A 16,213-nucleotide genomic window follows, 5' to 3' on the forward strand; every position below is an offset into this window, starting at 1 on the left:
TGTGTTCTGTATGTGTAGCTGGTTTGGTTTAATGAGCTGTCAGATTTAGATTTAAACTCTACCATCACTATCAACCCATGCTACCTCAGATCCTTCTTGCTGGGACTGTCAGGCATGCTCATTCGTTACATTTTGGAGGACTAGTTTATAGTGACAAGAGGCCATTACTTACAGCAGTAGTTAGACCTCTTTGCTGCTCTATAAATGTTCATTTTGTAAAATTGCAATGCAAGTTTGGCCAAGAGCTCTTAGCTCTGCTACAGCTCGCTGAACCATTTGCATCTTAGGAATTGGAGCTCTAAGTCACTTCTGTTTAGTCAATCACTCCACTGCAAATACTGACGAAATCGCAGAGTGATTTCTTTGGAAAAAGGCAATTCATGTTTTGTAACTCTGATTACATGTACTTTTCCGTTGGAGGTAACCCCTGCTCTTATTCCATTCCTAAATAATTTTTGCTTGATTGGAGGACTATGAATAAAGTCAACAATATATTTTTGTTTTGCTTCAAACCCTGAAAGAAGCTGCAGAGGGTATGTATGTATAATAAGGAAAGGAGAAAACGATCAGTTGTGTAAAAAACAAAATTGCTATGGTAGCTAATGTATTTTTTTCATCAAAAACTCTTGAAAACCATTTTGTATTTTAGAATTCCTTAAGTTATAAAACAAATACTAAGCATTCAAAAACAAAATTCAGTCCTTTCTCTTAATGTTTGCATAGTTGCAGCCTCGAAAAAGACTGTATATGGTTAAAAGCACATTACGGAATAAATACAGGTGTCCCTGTACTAGGAGATCTTGTTCAGTGAGATTCTTCTTGTAACAGCTTTGCACTAACTGGAACGTTGCTTCTTCAGTGAAGAGTTGCTTTGTAGCCCATTGGCGAGTGGACTGCCTGGGTCTGTTTTACCCACCCTGCGCCACGTTGGTAATGCATGACTGTTTGGTAGCCTGCTCTGACTTACTAGTGCAGTGGAAGACAGGTCCCCCAGGTTATTTTCCTGTTGGGTCAGCAAGCTGAAGGATCTCAAGAACATGGGGTGGGTGTGTGTATTTGAGGATGAAGAATGACACATCCCTCTTTCAGTGACAATAAATAAGTAGAATATGCAATACAACTCTAAAATATGCTGCTTTTTATATCAGTACAAGTCATTGCTTCCTGAAGAGGGTTTCCTTCTAAATAAATCTGTATTCAGTTCTGTGACCAGGTGTTCTCTGTGCTGCTGCAGGGTTCTCCCATGCTGGTGTTTGCATCCTGGGGCGTCTGTCAGATGTAGCTGTGGTGTCAGCACTCCACATCCTGGAGTCCGTTTACTTTCCATGGCTGACTGTCCTTTTTTTTTTTCTTTTCCTGTTTTCTATGTCTGAGAAGCATGTTACAGATGAAAACCAGGCTCCACACAGCACTGAGCATAGCTGAGAACATGCACTTATAGTGGGTGGCCTACAAAGCTGCTGGTATGCTGCTTTGGTGGTCCAGAGGATGAGGGTGAAGCAGACAGGGTTTTTCAGGTGTTCTCTGTCTATGAAACCTCAAAGGAAGAATCTGTGGGCAGAAAAGGTAAAGTTATGATTACGCTGTGACCGTGACTCAAGTTACTTGGTTCTCTAGGAACTTAGAGGTGAGAAAGGCTATGTGTTTCTGACTTAATGCCACTGTTCAGTAATGGCCTATCTCCTCAAGAGAAGCACAGGACTGAATATTGCACCCAAGGAGTTGTTTTTAGGGAGAAAGTTTTTGGGAGAAGTTAGAAGAGCTGTGCCTAAATAGGGGAGCATTTAAAACAGGGACACTTGGGCTGCTTGGTTCAATTAGAGAAGGGTAGAGTTGGCAGTTGCTTGGCGAGGTTTGTGAGCTTAGCCCTCGTAGTGGTCGTATGTAAGTTGTGGGGTCCTTTAAGTGACTTATCTGGTGACAGTCCTTTCAAAAAAATACAACAGCGGCAGCAATAAAAAGTCATTTGTCATTTAGATGCAGGAATAGCAACAAAAAGTGATTTGTCATTTCAGTGTAGGAATCATCTGTCTGAAGTCCAATGAAAATGCTTCTGAGTATTAACAGCTTGCGATTTTGATGGTTTTGTTAGTGGAGGTCTAGTAAAAATTGTGTATGGGAATAATTTAGAAAGGAGACTGTTCCGATACAACATTAGGAAGATAAGGAGAATGAAAAGTAGCATTTCAGAGTTTAAAAAGTAAACTTTCTAGTTATATATTCTGCATCAGAGCTGAGCTGAACAGTTGCTGGCCCTGCTTCTGCTTTGGGAAGAAATCGTCTCTTACCATTGTTATATTGTTTTAAAAGAAGCATAAAGAGAAGGTTGAAGCCTTGACAGCTATGAAAAGCCCAGTGCCATAATGTGTCACCAGATAAGTGATACTGTATAGTCTGTGGCAGTCAGCAAAGCACAGCAGCCACTCTTTATATGTCAATTCTGAAAGAGAGGAAGTGTTACCCGAAGGGGAGAGAATATCAGAGTTTGACAGCCTGGTAGACATCTGAGGTTAAATGTCATCTTTTGAATAGATTTAACTTACATATTCATTTTATTTATTGAGATCTGAAATTCAGTCCTTAAATGCGTATTTGGTTTGTTTCTGGCACTTAAAAACATCGCACCTAAGAACAGGGAAAAGTTTCCTGCTAGAGCAGATGATGATAACGGTTAGGTGATAATTTTCAATATCTGACCTATTCTGTGTAAAACTAAGTGTATATGTAGCCAACAGCAGTAGAAGTGAGATTAATATTTATTAGTCTTTTAAAAAAAAAAAGTTACTTGCATTCCTGCTCTATTGAATGATTTTCAGATTTCTTAGGTTCGCTGTTCTTTGTAAGTTCTTGTTTCAATTTATAATTAAAATGTTGTTTGTATGTATCCCTGAGCAGCATACGTAATGTATGGGAAGTAACTATGTAGGTATTGGAAATATCCTTTTATTCTTCCATACAGACACACACCCACACCATGTGCTGTTTGTTCTTTGAGTATTTGTTTTGTTGGTTGTTTTTTTAACTTCCTGAGCACTCAGCATTTTATATCACTTGAAATGGGATGGACTAGAGGAGAGATACTTCTGTTATTTTAATGATTTTGGAAGACCTGAAACTGATAGCCTCCAAACAATATTTTCAGCTTGTATTTTATGGGGAACAGTATGTGTTGGAAAGTAGGCATCTTAATTTCCTTTGGTTGAGCTTGGAACTGTCATTTGCAACTTAGAAGAGGGAGCTGGACTCATTGCTGGCAGCTCTCTGGCTGCATTGGCTTGATAACCAGATGGGATTTGCCAAAGCTGCCGAACATACAGGCTGCGGGCCAGGCAGTGTCAGGAAAGCAGTTGATAATGGGGCAGAGGGGCTTGGTGTGACCAGGTCTTGAGTGTAAAAGCTTTGAAAAACCTCGTGGAACCTGGGCGTACCTGTTTGAGCATCATTAGTTGCGGTCTCTCCATCTTGGGAAGCCGATTACAGGAAGAGGCTGGCAAGGTGGCGTGGGAGAACTTGGGGGACCAGGTGGGTCGCACCCTTTAATGAAGGTAGTCCGGTGGCTGTGGATGTTGGGGGAACGTGATGGGATGGGGGGGAAGAGCAGAGTGGCCAGGCTCGCATGCCCTTAGAGCATTTTCTGTTGCTGCTGCTGAGGACCATTGGTCTGCCCCAGTGTGTTTTGTGTGTCCTTAACAGGAGAATGTCACAGGTGCTTGCCTCAGTGTATGGCCTGAATATGAAAGTAAATCAAACCGTGCCAGTACTTTAGTGGTTATGTAGTGATTCGTATTAGCGGAGAATTTGGCTCTTTGCTTTGAAAAGAGTCAAACTTAACTATTCAAGATTCTTTCATCGTGCATTTCATGACATGCAGCTTTTCAGAGAGAGAGAATAGTTTGTATATTTCAGTTTAGTGGATTATTGCAAAGTAAAATGCAGTGAAGTACTATGATAATGAATGCTACGGATTTGAATTAAGCTAATAGGACCTGTTTTTTCCTTCCATTTCTTTTGAACGGATCCTGTCTTCACAAACTTCTTTTGTACAGTTATTTCTGAGATTTTTTTTAATTATCCTTTAAAAAAATATATCTATTTTTTCCCTTTTTAACAGGTTCTTGAAGATGCAGAGGCCCAGCATTTGTTCCAGTCCATTCTTCCTGATATGGTCAAGCTTGCGCTTTGTCTCCCTAGTATCTGCACACAGGTAAGTAAACATAGCTAGCTAAATGTTCTCTGGCAGACCGGTTTTCTGCAAACTGAAGCTAATGGCTAGGGTCAAAAGATCAAGCTTACATTATATTCTTAATAAAAATATAGCTTTTGTATTGAATGTAGATGAAGCTGAGGGAACAGAATGGACGACACACATCTGTAACAATATAATAGAATCACACTTATCAACTGAAATACTTGAATAAGCTTGAAACACCTGATTTTCACTTTTTGAAACATAGAAGTAGTGTTTTCATAAAGCATTTTGTGGGAGCATACTTTATTCTGCATAGAGCATTGCAAAACTTGTGCACATACAAACCTAACTAAATCTTTGTTACTGTTACTGGAATCAGTTCTGTGGGTTGTAAAGCTAATAAAAGCCTTACTGTGAATAATTTCGTTGAAGTGAATAGGACTAATCAAATAAGTGAGGTTGCATGACAACACACTGGCAGGGTTAGGACTAATTTGTAAGCTCCTTTGTCACAATTTTCTACATTGATTTTTGTTGAACTGGAACAGTAAATCTTTTCTTACTTCATGCAGAAGGTGTTCTACAATAGGTAGATAATTTCAAACAATATGAATATTGAAGCTTTTTTTTTTTTTGACTGGTCACTGGTAGGAGAATCTCTTGAGACTGCCAAGAAGTTTCTGAACACAGAGTAACACACAGGATTCAGAAGTTCATGTAGTAATGCCTATTATAAGGATGTTGTACTGTTGGCCAGTACAGCCAGTTCTTAACCATTAATAAATGGTTAAGGACTTTGTCAGACTTCATTTTTGGGTTATATGAAGCTAAACTCGTTCCCGTAGAATACACTGTCCAGCATAACCTATTTTTATAGGCTTATAGGACTGAGAGCATCTCAGGCTTCTCCCCCCCCCCCCCCCCCACCTGTGTGATTTCAGACATCATAATGTAGATTGTTACTTAAATAGGCAGAAAACAGAATGAGATGCAGTGAATGTAGTAATTATAAGAATGAAGGAAAACTTGTGTTCTGGAGTAAACAGGGCTGTGTATTCAACAGTCTAAATTAGCAACAGCTTCTGTATTCATAACTGCAAGGATTAAAAGGTAGCTGCTCAGCTCTGCTGGAGCTAGGCTAGTGGCGATGGCTAGGAGTGTTGGAAGAAGAGGTGAGAACTCTTGTTTTCTCCCTTCTGTCAAGTGGATTTATCATAATTGTTACTGATTCCTTGGTAAATAGAGATGCATTTTTTTAACTGCTTTTTTGTTTGTTTGTTTTTTGTTTTGTTTTTAAATAAACTACCTTGAATGTGGTGAGGGAATATTCCATATCAGGACGCTAGAGCCTGATAAAACGGAAGATGTGTAATGCTTCAGGTTTGTTCCCCACCTCCCATTTTGTTTCTCTTTAAACTGGAAAAAAAATCCAAACTAGAGTCAAACCCCGAAGTGAAGACCAAAATGAAGCTATGCTTTTTTTATTCATTCAGATTAGAAAAGAATCAATGATCCTATACTTCCTGCAAAGATTATCAGTCTGTTTTTTAGTTCAGGGAGGACAGAAAAAAACTGAAGTCATAGGATGATCTGTGGAGCGACCTCCCCCTTTCTTTGTAAAGTACAATGCTTGATTATTGTAACTGAAAACATTCATTAGGGGTTTTTAACTGTACAACTGTCAAAGTTGCATTTTTATTTTTTTTTTTTACTTCAGTTTTTAAGATTGCCCAGGAATTGCAAATCCTGTCTATTCTTTGTCCTCTCTTTCCCCTGGTTTTGTTTGATAAGTTGTGTGTTCCTGGTCTCTTTTTTATTATTGATTAGAAATCTGCAGTTTGTCAAGCAAGCTTTTTCCCAATTGTCTTGAATAAACTGTTCTTGACTTTAATGGTGCTGCTGATTAAAGGGTTCACCAATGGCCTAAATTACTCTTGCTCTAATTTAACAAATGTAATTTTGTGCTGCTGTTTTTTCTTTTAAAATGGGTAAGCTAATTATTTTTCTCTCTCCTTCCCTCCCTTCTCTCCTGGCTCTCCCTCCCCCTCACTTCTTTTGTTCCCACTTGGTAGCCAGTACCTCTGCTGAAACAAAAGATGAATCACTCCATCACAATGTCACAAGAACAGATTGCTAGCTTTCTGGCCAATGCTTTCTTCTGTACTTTTCCACGTCGCAATGCGAAGATGAAGTCCGAGTATTCTAGTTATCCAGACATTAACTTCAACAGGTATGGCACTCTGGAGTAAATGGAACTGATAACCCTTCAATGAAAATATTGTACTTGTCATTTACGGGGAGAAACCTGTGTCTTCTTCCATGTTTTTAGAAGACTGTGCTCACTTGTTTCAATAGTTTGTGTTCTTCTTATTTTCTTCTTACATCTAAAGGACAAGAAAGAAATGCAACTACTTAAAAAAAAAAAAAAAAGGCAACAGAAAACTTGCATGCAGGAAGATTGTTTAATATTTCCTTTTCTGTTTCCCTGTGTGCACGTGCACAAGGCACAGTCTTACACTGGCACAATTAAACTGATGCAATTTCCTACTTCTATATAGCCATTTGTCTATGAATGGCCTATTTTGGTTTTGCTTCAGATATTTTATATGTATTTAATTTAAAGGTCAGTGCTTCCCCAGACATGTTCCTGTTGTCTCCTTTGTGTTAGCAGTAGTGATCTGCACGTTGAGTCAGGACTAGGACTTGATTCTTCAGTAACCATACATCTGCCTATCACTTTAAGGCAGTTGTAGAGCTTCACATTAAAATAAATCTGCCCTGCAAATTAGTCTAGGAAGGTTGTAAGACCACAACATGAATTTAACTGAAAAGACTTTGATTTCTAAACAAGCCCTTATTCTTTTCTTTCCTCAATACTACCATGCATACAGATTTGAAATATTTTCTTTGTATCTGTTATTGCATAAATGTCCTTATTTCAGTTATAAATGGTGAAAAGGATGAGATCATTTTCTGCTGCAGAATAGTATAGTTCACACAGACTTGTAGATTAGAAATGAGTTTCTTTTCTCTGGTCGCTTCTGTACAATTCTGTGTGGATTATCCTTAGGTTTATTTGTCTCGGACAGATCATCATCTGGAGGTTTTCCTCATTCCCTCACAGTTAATACACATAGCATATATGCTCTGAACGTTGAGACAAGATATAAAGATGCAGTGTTACCTGTAATCCAGCACTTGAGCATTTGTGTCATAAGAGCCACACTAGGCTCTAACTGGCCGAAATAAATCATGTCAAATGTGCTGGAACACTCATAAAGGTTTTGGTGCTTGTTGTCGCTAAGAGTTAGCTGAAGTTTCTCTACACTATTTCAGAAGAGAGACCAGAAAGCTATACTTGGTAAATGTTTCCTGACTTGGTGTTTAATCCAACAGTGCAGCGGGGTACAGAAGAGAAGTGTGAGTGGTCATTTGTGCCCCGTAGGGGTTCAGCATATTTTCCACCATCAGTTCATAAGTACAAATAAGTGAGAAGTAACCATCTATTCGCTAAAGCAGCTTATGTTCAGGGTAGTGGGAGAGGACAGCAAGGTTCTGGACAGGGGCCTGTTTGACTGTCCCAACTGCAGGCTTATAGATGATTTTTTTCCCTTTTTTTTTTAAAGTACTTGTATCAGGTTTTTATTGTACCTTAAAACATAGTCTAAACCAAGCAGTTGAATTATCAACTGTAGAATAAAATGCTGCAAAGTCTTTGAAATAAATTCACACAGAACATCGCACAGGTACGTAAAGTCACAGTATTACAGTGTAATACTAGTGGTTAACTCAGGACATAATATTTTGAACTACTTTTAATACAAAAAAAGCCTTGGAAAACTACTAGGTAAATAAATTACTGCCATAGACTTAAAAGAATAGTCAGTAAAAAGCTCTAACTGTTCAGGATTTTTGCCTTATTCTGGTCAGTCCTTTGCTCTCTCTTACTTGGCTTCTTAGTGCTATTACTGGTAGTAAATTCCTGTAATATTATTTAAAAGGGATAATACAACAGGCATTCTTCAGGCCTCCCTCTTGCATTGCGTGTGAAGTAATGCTCTGCTTTTGGTCACATAAGGTAGAAAGGCAGTTTTACTTGCGTAAGTGCAAGAATGTTGTAACCAAACTGGAGAAAAGAAGGAACGCTGATGTCCTCTTTTTCCTGAAGTTTAAAAGCGTATGTTCCTCAGCGTTTGCCAATGTATGCTTTTTTGTGTTCTTATGTAAGAACGCTTATCTTTGTGATCCTTTTTATTTAATCATTTGTTGGCCTAAGGTTATTTTTTCCCTCGTTATTTTGCATTTGATAACGAGCAGATTAGTGAAGTAGGAAGGAGGTGTGACTAGCGGTAGATAAAATAAGAGCAAATGTGTCAGTGAGAGGGGGGACTGACGGGATTAAAGCAGGAGATTGAAGTGAGTGATGTAGAGAATACTACAAGAAATTGCACTGTTTTCTATCATGCTACTGTATGTAACTGGACTTCGTTGAAATCTAAAATGAAGGGGAGGAGGATGGGCAGTATCCCATTTCTTCTTTTCCTCCTGCCAATCCTGCATTTTCTCACCCTGAAAAGTTAGTTCTTTAGGAGCAGGAAAAGACAAAATGTCATTTTTTCAGCTATTTTTTCAGGCTTACAGGATGACAAGGTTTGTTCTGCTGCAGTCTGTATCCTCAGGTTTTACAGGAAAGCCTTTCGTGAGAAGCTGGATGTGTTCAAAAGGCAGCAAGTAATGGCTGAAATTAAGATTTTTGTGACTTTTTTTCTGGTGTTTTTATTTAAAGGCTTTGTAGGCTATTGCTCTGCTCTGTTTAGGGATGGGCATAGCAAATAGTTCTACACAGCAGCCCTTTCTCCCCACAGTATTGTGAACCTGCAGTTTTTTCCAGACTTAGTTCTTTCCTCGGCATAATTTCTGCTGCATGACTATGAATGAATTATTGCGTTCTTGGGTGTGAAAAAAAAAAATCTGTCATGATTCCCTAATGAAGCAAAATTACTAAGTGCATACTAGCATTTGAGAATTTTCTTTAGCGAATGTTGTGTTCCTTAATTCCTCTATGCATTTACTTTGTGTTGATACAAAAGGTTTCCTTCCACTCCTTCCTTCAACTCTGAGACTGAAAAAATAAAATTTGTGCCTTAAGTTAGAAACAGAAGTGTGTAAGGTGTTTCTTTTACAGTTTTAAACAGCAATCATATATCAATTCACTTTATGCAGACTTAAACATCAGTACCTGTTTATCCACTATAACGTAGTTATGTTTTCTGTGTTTTAAGTGCTGTCACGTTCCCTCCTCCCTTGCAGTCTTTGCCCTGCTGTAGGTTTCTATGTGGTGTTAAGTAGGATACTGTGATATCCACTCTCCACCCCCAATCAAGACGTGAATCTGACAAAACGACGGATGCTCAGTGCATATAAGATATTAAGAATACATTTTTTCCTCCTTTGTTTAGTACTTTCTGGTGTACTGGTGCTTGGCACTGTTACTGCAGGGATGATGGCATGTGGCTTGAATGCTGGTGCATGCGCTAATAGCGGCAAGTGATTGGAAGGAAGGCCATTTTATGTGTTAGAAGCACAGATGATTTCTGTTAATACTCCTCTTCTCTCCTGTCTGTGTTGCTGGATGAAGGGAGGAGAGAGTGAGCGTTCCTCATTTGATACTGAAGCACTTGGCTTAATGGTATGTTGTGACACTGAGTGTCTAGTTTGATTGTTCATCATGCTACAGAGTCAAAGTCACTCGTATAATGAAATACTCTGTAATTTAATTAAATTATTCCCTTTAGGACTTGGCAAGGATCAGCCTCTTACAGTTCTTAAGTCATTAATGACATAATTCATTAAAATTGTAGTTAATAAAATGGCATTCGCAGTTTAACTTTGAGAGCTTGAATGGTTATGAATTTTAGTAGATGGAATGACATCTGTTCAGTGGCCAAATAATTAGATCATACAAAATAGCAGAAAGCATTGCTTCCATTCAAACGTTCAAACATCAAACTAAAATTTAAAAGTTCAATTTAAAAAAAATGCTTTTATAATATATAAAATGGAAATTGATTGGCCAGTTTTATGTAAAAATACTCCATCACAAAAAGAATAATTATATTTTTCGTTTTATCCCTCATACTGATAAATTTCCCATAGAAGCTGCGTGCTGTTTGAATGTGAAGGATGAGTTGTATTGACTCTTCTGAGATCATATCTCAGATTATGATGATGCTCACATTTTAAAGCAGTTTCTTCTGGTAATACTCATAATGAATCTTCCTTGTGGATAGTTCGTGTTTTAATGTAGAATTTTCATAAAGCATTTTCCTTCTTGAAATACATCAAAGTTAAGAAAGAACAATGCTTTCTTGCATTTATTTTTGAAAAGATAACTGAAACCTGATACAGTCCAGTGTCATATAAGACTTTGCTCTGGGGAGTTTTTTCTTCCCCCTGTATCTTAACGCTATAGTATTTGGTAATTTTGGAAAACTATTAAGTCTGATTATGTGTAAAAGAAAAGTATGAAGAAAAAAAAAACCTGCAATCTCGAATCAGTTTTCTAGATGACTGAAATGGAAACTGGTTTGTTGAAGAACCATTCTTAGCTGTAGTGTCAAGTTGCAATAACTTGTCTATTTTCTTTTTTCAAAAAATTACTGTAATTAAACTGGAGATATGAGGCATCTGTAATAGTTTCTGTCAAAGCAAGTGAGGCTGTAGTACAATTAAAAATAGTGTGTCTAGTAACAGAAACCTGGTGGATCTTTTAGCACATACCTTAGTGAGATGCTCTGGTCTGAAACAACCAGCATTCTACTAGGACTGAATTTCTTCATCTTTATCAAACAAGCTTTTAAAGTAATTTCAAGTGATTGGAAATGAGGGGAGGAAAAAAACAAACAACAGTAGTTAAGATATATGTCTTTTATGGAATGTATAATATATGAAAGGAAATGGGCAAACTGTATAGTACGTTTATACAGGAGAATTGAAATCTAGTTTACCAGTAATGCAATTGTCTCTTCATAAACAACATCAATTTTGTAACACTAATGAGGGTTCTCTGGGGAATAAATTATCTAGCGACTTTGAGAGAACTTGGTTTGGACTGAGAGATGCATTGCTCCTCGGAAAAGTGATTCTAGGTTTTCTTTGTCTATAGGCACTGGTCCTGTTACACCTGCCTTAGGTCTGTGTACTAATTGGCGTAGATTTCAGTGGAGCATCATTTCCTGGGAAAAGTTAAAGTCAACTTGTGTGTGGTGGATGATGAAATGATCTTTAAATAGATGGCTTAGAAGAACACCATTCCTAACAAGTCTAGTAATTACTTTGCTCTGGTGACTGCAACAGTACTCTGAGTACTACTTTGATACCTTAGTAAATACAGTCATTTACTTCAGAACTTAGTTTTACCATGCTGTGGTAAAGCTTTTTGGTTTAGATGTTCACTGTAAAACATTTTACCCTGCTGTTTCTTGGTGTTGAGTACTTGGGGTTAGCGTTTTTATCATTCCATCAGTCATATATCAGCGTGCTGTTTCTTAGACTCTAAGTCACCAAAGCTTTTTCTTAGGAGCAACTTAAAATGCTCCAAGTTGCTTTCCAAAATAAATGAAAGCACAAAATGAAAAGTACAGAGCAGGAGTCTGGTTGTATGTGAGAAGGAAAGATGGTTTTAGCCTCTAGATGACTAACAAAGTCACATTGCTTAATTTCTGTATGCTTATACAAATCTTAAATAATATTTAATCTAAAGATGGAGTTCTAATTAAACAAAACGGTGTTGAATGGTATGATGCTCTTAGATAACTTTGAGATGATGACAGTTTATACCTATGACACAACAGTAAATAAGAAATTGCCTGTGAGGTTGAATCATTGAATATATTGTTTTTCTCTTTCTTGATGCCAAGGGAATTCAAAACCTCTAAATTGCTTTCTGTATAGACAGAAATAGAAGGCTGTTTTAATTCAGAAAGCTGGGGTTTGGGTTATTAAATGGGGAAGACGTCCACTAGCCACCAGAAAAATAGAACTGATGTTGCTGTACTTGACTCACTTAAGGTTGTGCTGTATTTTCCTGTCAGGAAGTGTGAGGTCTAGATAGTGACTTCTCCTTTTGTGCTCTCACAGAGCGAGTTATTTTGTCTGCCTTTTGTCTCTGGGCAGGTTTCTTATCTGGATTATCCTGCTTTTGATTACTATGAAGTCCAAAATACATGAATTGAAATTTTGCTACTCCGAAAAGCTTTATTTTTAGTTCTTAAACTATTTTCAATAGCAGCAGGACTTTCTAGTAAGGGTTTATATTTTACGTTGTATGTAAGAATTCCAATTCTTAATTTGTTCAGATTTCCTTATCTTAAATTGTGCAACTGCCATTTAAGTTTTTAAAACTGTCTAGTGCAGTGGTCTCCAAACTTTTTTGATCATGCACCTCAAGAGAAAAAAAGTTTTTGAGCACATACCTCTAATATATGCTTATTTTTTTCTATACATATACTACTGTAGTAGCATTGTCTGTATTTTATGAAACATATACAAAAATAGAAATTAAAAAAGATGAGATCAAGTTGAAATAACTGTTGTTTTAAAAATGTTTTTTATGAATGGTACAAAATTTTTTTCTTCCTGTAAGAAGGTACTTTTTAGTGCCTGTGGTAGTTGACGAAAAAGCTCAGGTGGTTAATTGTGGGGACCATAACTATAAATTTGTGCATCCATACTTTTTGCAAGCAGCACATATGAAATGTCATGGAGTTATGAATGGGAAGTTTACACAATGCTTTGAAGTATAATCTATACTGCAAATTTTTGCACGTTGTTACTGTGTGGACAGTTTTCTGAGTCTTAGGATTGGTTCCAGTTTCAGTGTTAGAAACACCTGTGTACTCTTTGACAAGGAGTGTTCAAAAAAAAAAAAAAAGCAGCCTGGGGGTGGGAAGATACAGGCTGGAAATGGAAATACTGATAGGAAATTAATGTTAACTAGCAGCCTAAATCACAAGATTGTAATGGTTCTTTCTACTTGGGAAATTACAGAGCAGTTCTTGGTGTAACATCAAGGGATCAGTTTAGCTCCTTGGAAATTAAAATTTACGAGTATGCTGCTATATTTTTAATTACACCTTAATCAGAAGCAATGCATTATGAAACCATTTATGTAAACAGTTTCAGCTTTTCCCCAGTAAACTATTTGCATGTCAAGGACGCTTTTGAGTAGCTCTTCATGTTATTAAATCATGTTGATATTGCATCATTGGAAATGTACCCTTAGAAGTACCTTTCAGATTGACCACTTGCCAAGATCCTTTAGATGTATAAAACGCCATGAGAGAATGCATTTCTTCCGTTTGCGTATTTGACACTCTTTTGCATCTGTGTTTCTTGAAAAGACAACATGGTGTTTTCAGCATTACAGAACAAGTTAGGTTTTGGTTAGAGAACTGCTTGCAAACAGTTTCCAATGCACTAGCCCCATGTGAGGTGCTCTTCAAGGCACTTACAAGCAGGTTCTTCAGAGCTCTGCCTATTTTTTTTTTTTTTTGCTTCTGCCTTTCTAAGGTGGAAATGTTGGTTGAAAATAAGACAATTCTGAATTTGCCGTCAGTGAGGCTTCAGAAAGCAGAACATTGATTATACTTCTAAAATACTTCTTCCACCCTAAGATTTTAGGAAAACATTATTATAAAACAAAAGCACCTGTTTTTGCAATAATAAATATTGGAACAGTGCAAACTATTGCCTTAAAACTTTACTGCATGTTTATTGATGGTTGTTGCAAACTTTTTTTTTGAGCACTTTTTTTGCATATTCCCAGTAGCTGGTCTTACTATTTTTGGTGTTTTCTTTCTCATGTAGAAGATTTCTCTTCAAAAAATTGAAGTAGGTGTCTGACTGTTAGCTAGGAAAGAGTCTACGTGTTGCCACAGTGACTTCAACAATCTTTAACAATTTTACCCAGTGTTACAGGGCAGGACAGAAATACAGATCTCTCTTATTGTTGTAATTATAGAATGTGTTTTGGGAATTTATCTGCTGTAAATGAGATTTCAGAAGCAATCAGCATTACTCTAGCTTTAATCCCAGGAGAGAAAGAAAAAAGGTATTTATCACAACATTTAACAAGAGAAAAGACAGGCCATTGCTGACCACTTCAGATTTAAAAAATGTCTATTTGGTCGAAATTCCCTACAGACACGGTGACTACATTTTGGTGAGTAATTGTAATGGATGAAACCAAGTTCATCTGCCTTGCTGTTGTTCCCTTTTAGCTTGATCTACCTTATTCCAAGCATAGTTTTTTCAGCTCTGGACTTTTAGCATAGTGTGCTAGTTATGCTGAATCATGTATTGCCTTTGTGACATGAAGAACTCGCTACTGAGAACATGCAACATAAGCAAGATTTCAAGTTGAAGTTGAGGGGAAAAAAAAAAAAGTGAAGGCATGATTAGGCTAATATATAAACTAACCAGTTTAAAGGATTCATACCAAATAAGACTTCCAGATAAAAAGTCAGGGATAACTTAGGCATTTAGGCAAGACTTAAGTGTGTAAAGACTTAACTGTCTTTTATGGAGCCCCTTATTAGTTGAGCAAGCACAACGCCATGCTAGAACTTACAGATGGGCCCATTTTAAAGTAGGACATACACATATGAAGTTCGCCTTCTTAAAGTCCTAATCGGTTGTTCCAAGACTGAGGTTTTTATAAGACCTTTTCAACCTTTATTAAATTTATTAAAATTACAGGTACTACGTCTTGCTTACAGATTCTGGGTCAGTTTTCAGATTTCCTGTAGTATGCCTATTTAGTCCTTTGACTGTGACAACCTAAAATTAGCTTCTGTAACTTAAAATAGATTTTGGATAAAATTTGTGTCTTAAGCATGCATATCCCATAAGAGTTTTTAAATACTGAAAAAAAAAAAAAATCTATTTCGCTTTATCACTAAAAGCTAAATTTACCTGACAGTATTCTGCTTTTAAAGGCAGATTATCATTCCAATGCATGGAAAGAAATGAGTAATGTTGTGTCATTGCTTTCCTCACTGCTGTGGTTTTTGTGTTGTTTTGTTTGTTTGGAGGGGATGGGGGCTGTTGCATCTTACATCCTCAGGGCTTTCACTGTATCAGACATCTTTTAGTGACCTTCCTGTTCAAAGGATATTATTTCTGAAGTCCCCACTATTCTTCCTTCCAGATAAATTCCATTATGTTTTGCCAATAACAATGCCTTGTCACTTTATTGGAAGTGAAATTAAGTAATGCCTGTTCAAGTTGCTGGAAGATGGATGACGCTGTAAAAATATTTCATTTTACCTTAAAAGCATACATTCACTTAATGGCTAAAAACTGGATGCTTCTTTTTAATGCTTCGTTTTTTACAGATGAGTTTGAGAATGCCAGTAGTAGCTCAGTGGATAAAGCTGTTTCTGCAGGGGGAGGATTCATTTCTTTAGAAATGCTGCTGGTATGATGCAGCTCTTTAAAGCAATATAGTTGCATTATATTCTCCTCTGCAACTCACTGAGCTGTAAGTAGGGTAAGGCATTTGGATCCAGGAGTACTCAATGTGCTTGTTTTCACTCCGGGTCACTGATTTCAATTCAAGACAGTCTGCTGCAAATAAAACTAGTAGCTTTCTTGGACATTCATATTGAAATTATATTTTTTGATACTACAAAATCAATATAAGATAGATATTTCATTATCATCTTCACCAGAAACTTATCTAGTGAATGAACCTACGAAACGGCTCTACTTTGAAGAATGTGCTTTTGTGAAGGTGTATATTTTTGACTGTCTGCCTTTAAAGTGTACTACATATATAAGCGCATAAACGTACTTTCCAAGTAGCTGTGGGAAATGCATCATCTCAGTATTTGTGTAGATTTCAAGCCTGTTATCTGAATAACGAGTGGTATGAAGGGCATGGTTTCTGTTCAGGATCATGGCAATGGAGGCACAGTGTAGCAGCCTTGTGAGTAAATACTTTGTGGAAAGAACTGCCTGGAC

The 16,213-nt window shown here is 37.2% G+C and overlaps 1 protein-coding gene across 2 annotated transcripts in view; it reads left to right on the top strand.

Annotated features, from left to right (window-relative positions):
- Positions 1 to 16,213, top strand: part of PARG (poly(ADP-ribose) glycohydrolase) — a 65,496-nt gene that overhangs the window by 25,805 nt on the left and 23,478 nt on the right. For both annotated transcript variants that reach the window (XM_048074884.2, XM_048074883.2), the window contains exons 8-9: positions 4,112 to 4,204; positions 6,262 to 6,419. In XM_048074884.2, coding sequence (XP_047930841.1) covers positions 4,112 to 4,204; positions 6,262 to 6,419 — 251 coding nt within the window. The remainder of the gene's footprint in view (positions 1 to 4,111; positions 4,205 to 6,261; positions 6,420 to 16,213) is intronic.

This window comes from Anser cygnoides, chromosome 7, assembly GCF_040182565.1.
Source record: "Anser cygnoides isolate HZ-2024a breed goose chromosome 7, Taihu_goose_T2T_genome, whole genome shotgun sequence".
In the NCBI taxonomy this organism is placed as follows: domain Eukaryota; kingdom Metazoa; phylum Chordata; class Aves; order Anseriformes; family Anatidae; genus Anser; species Anser cygnoides.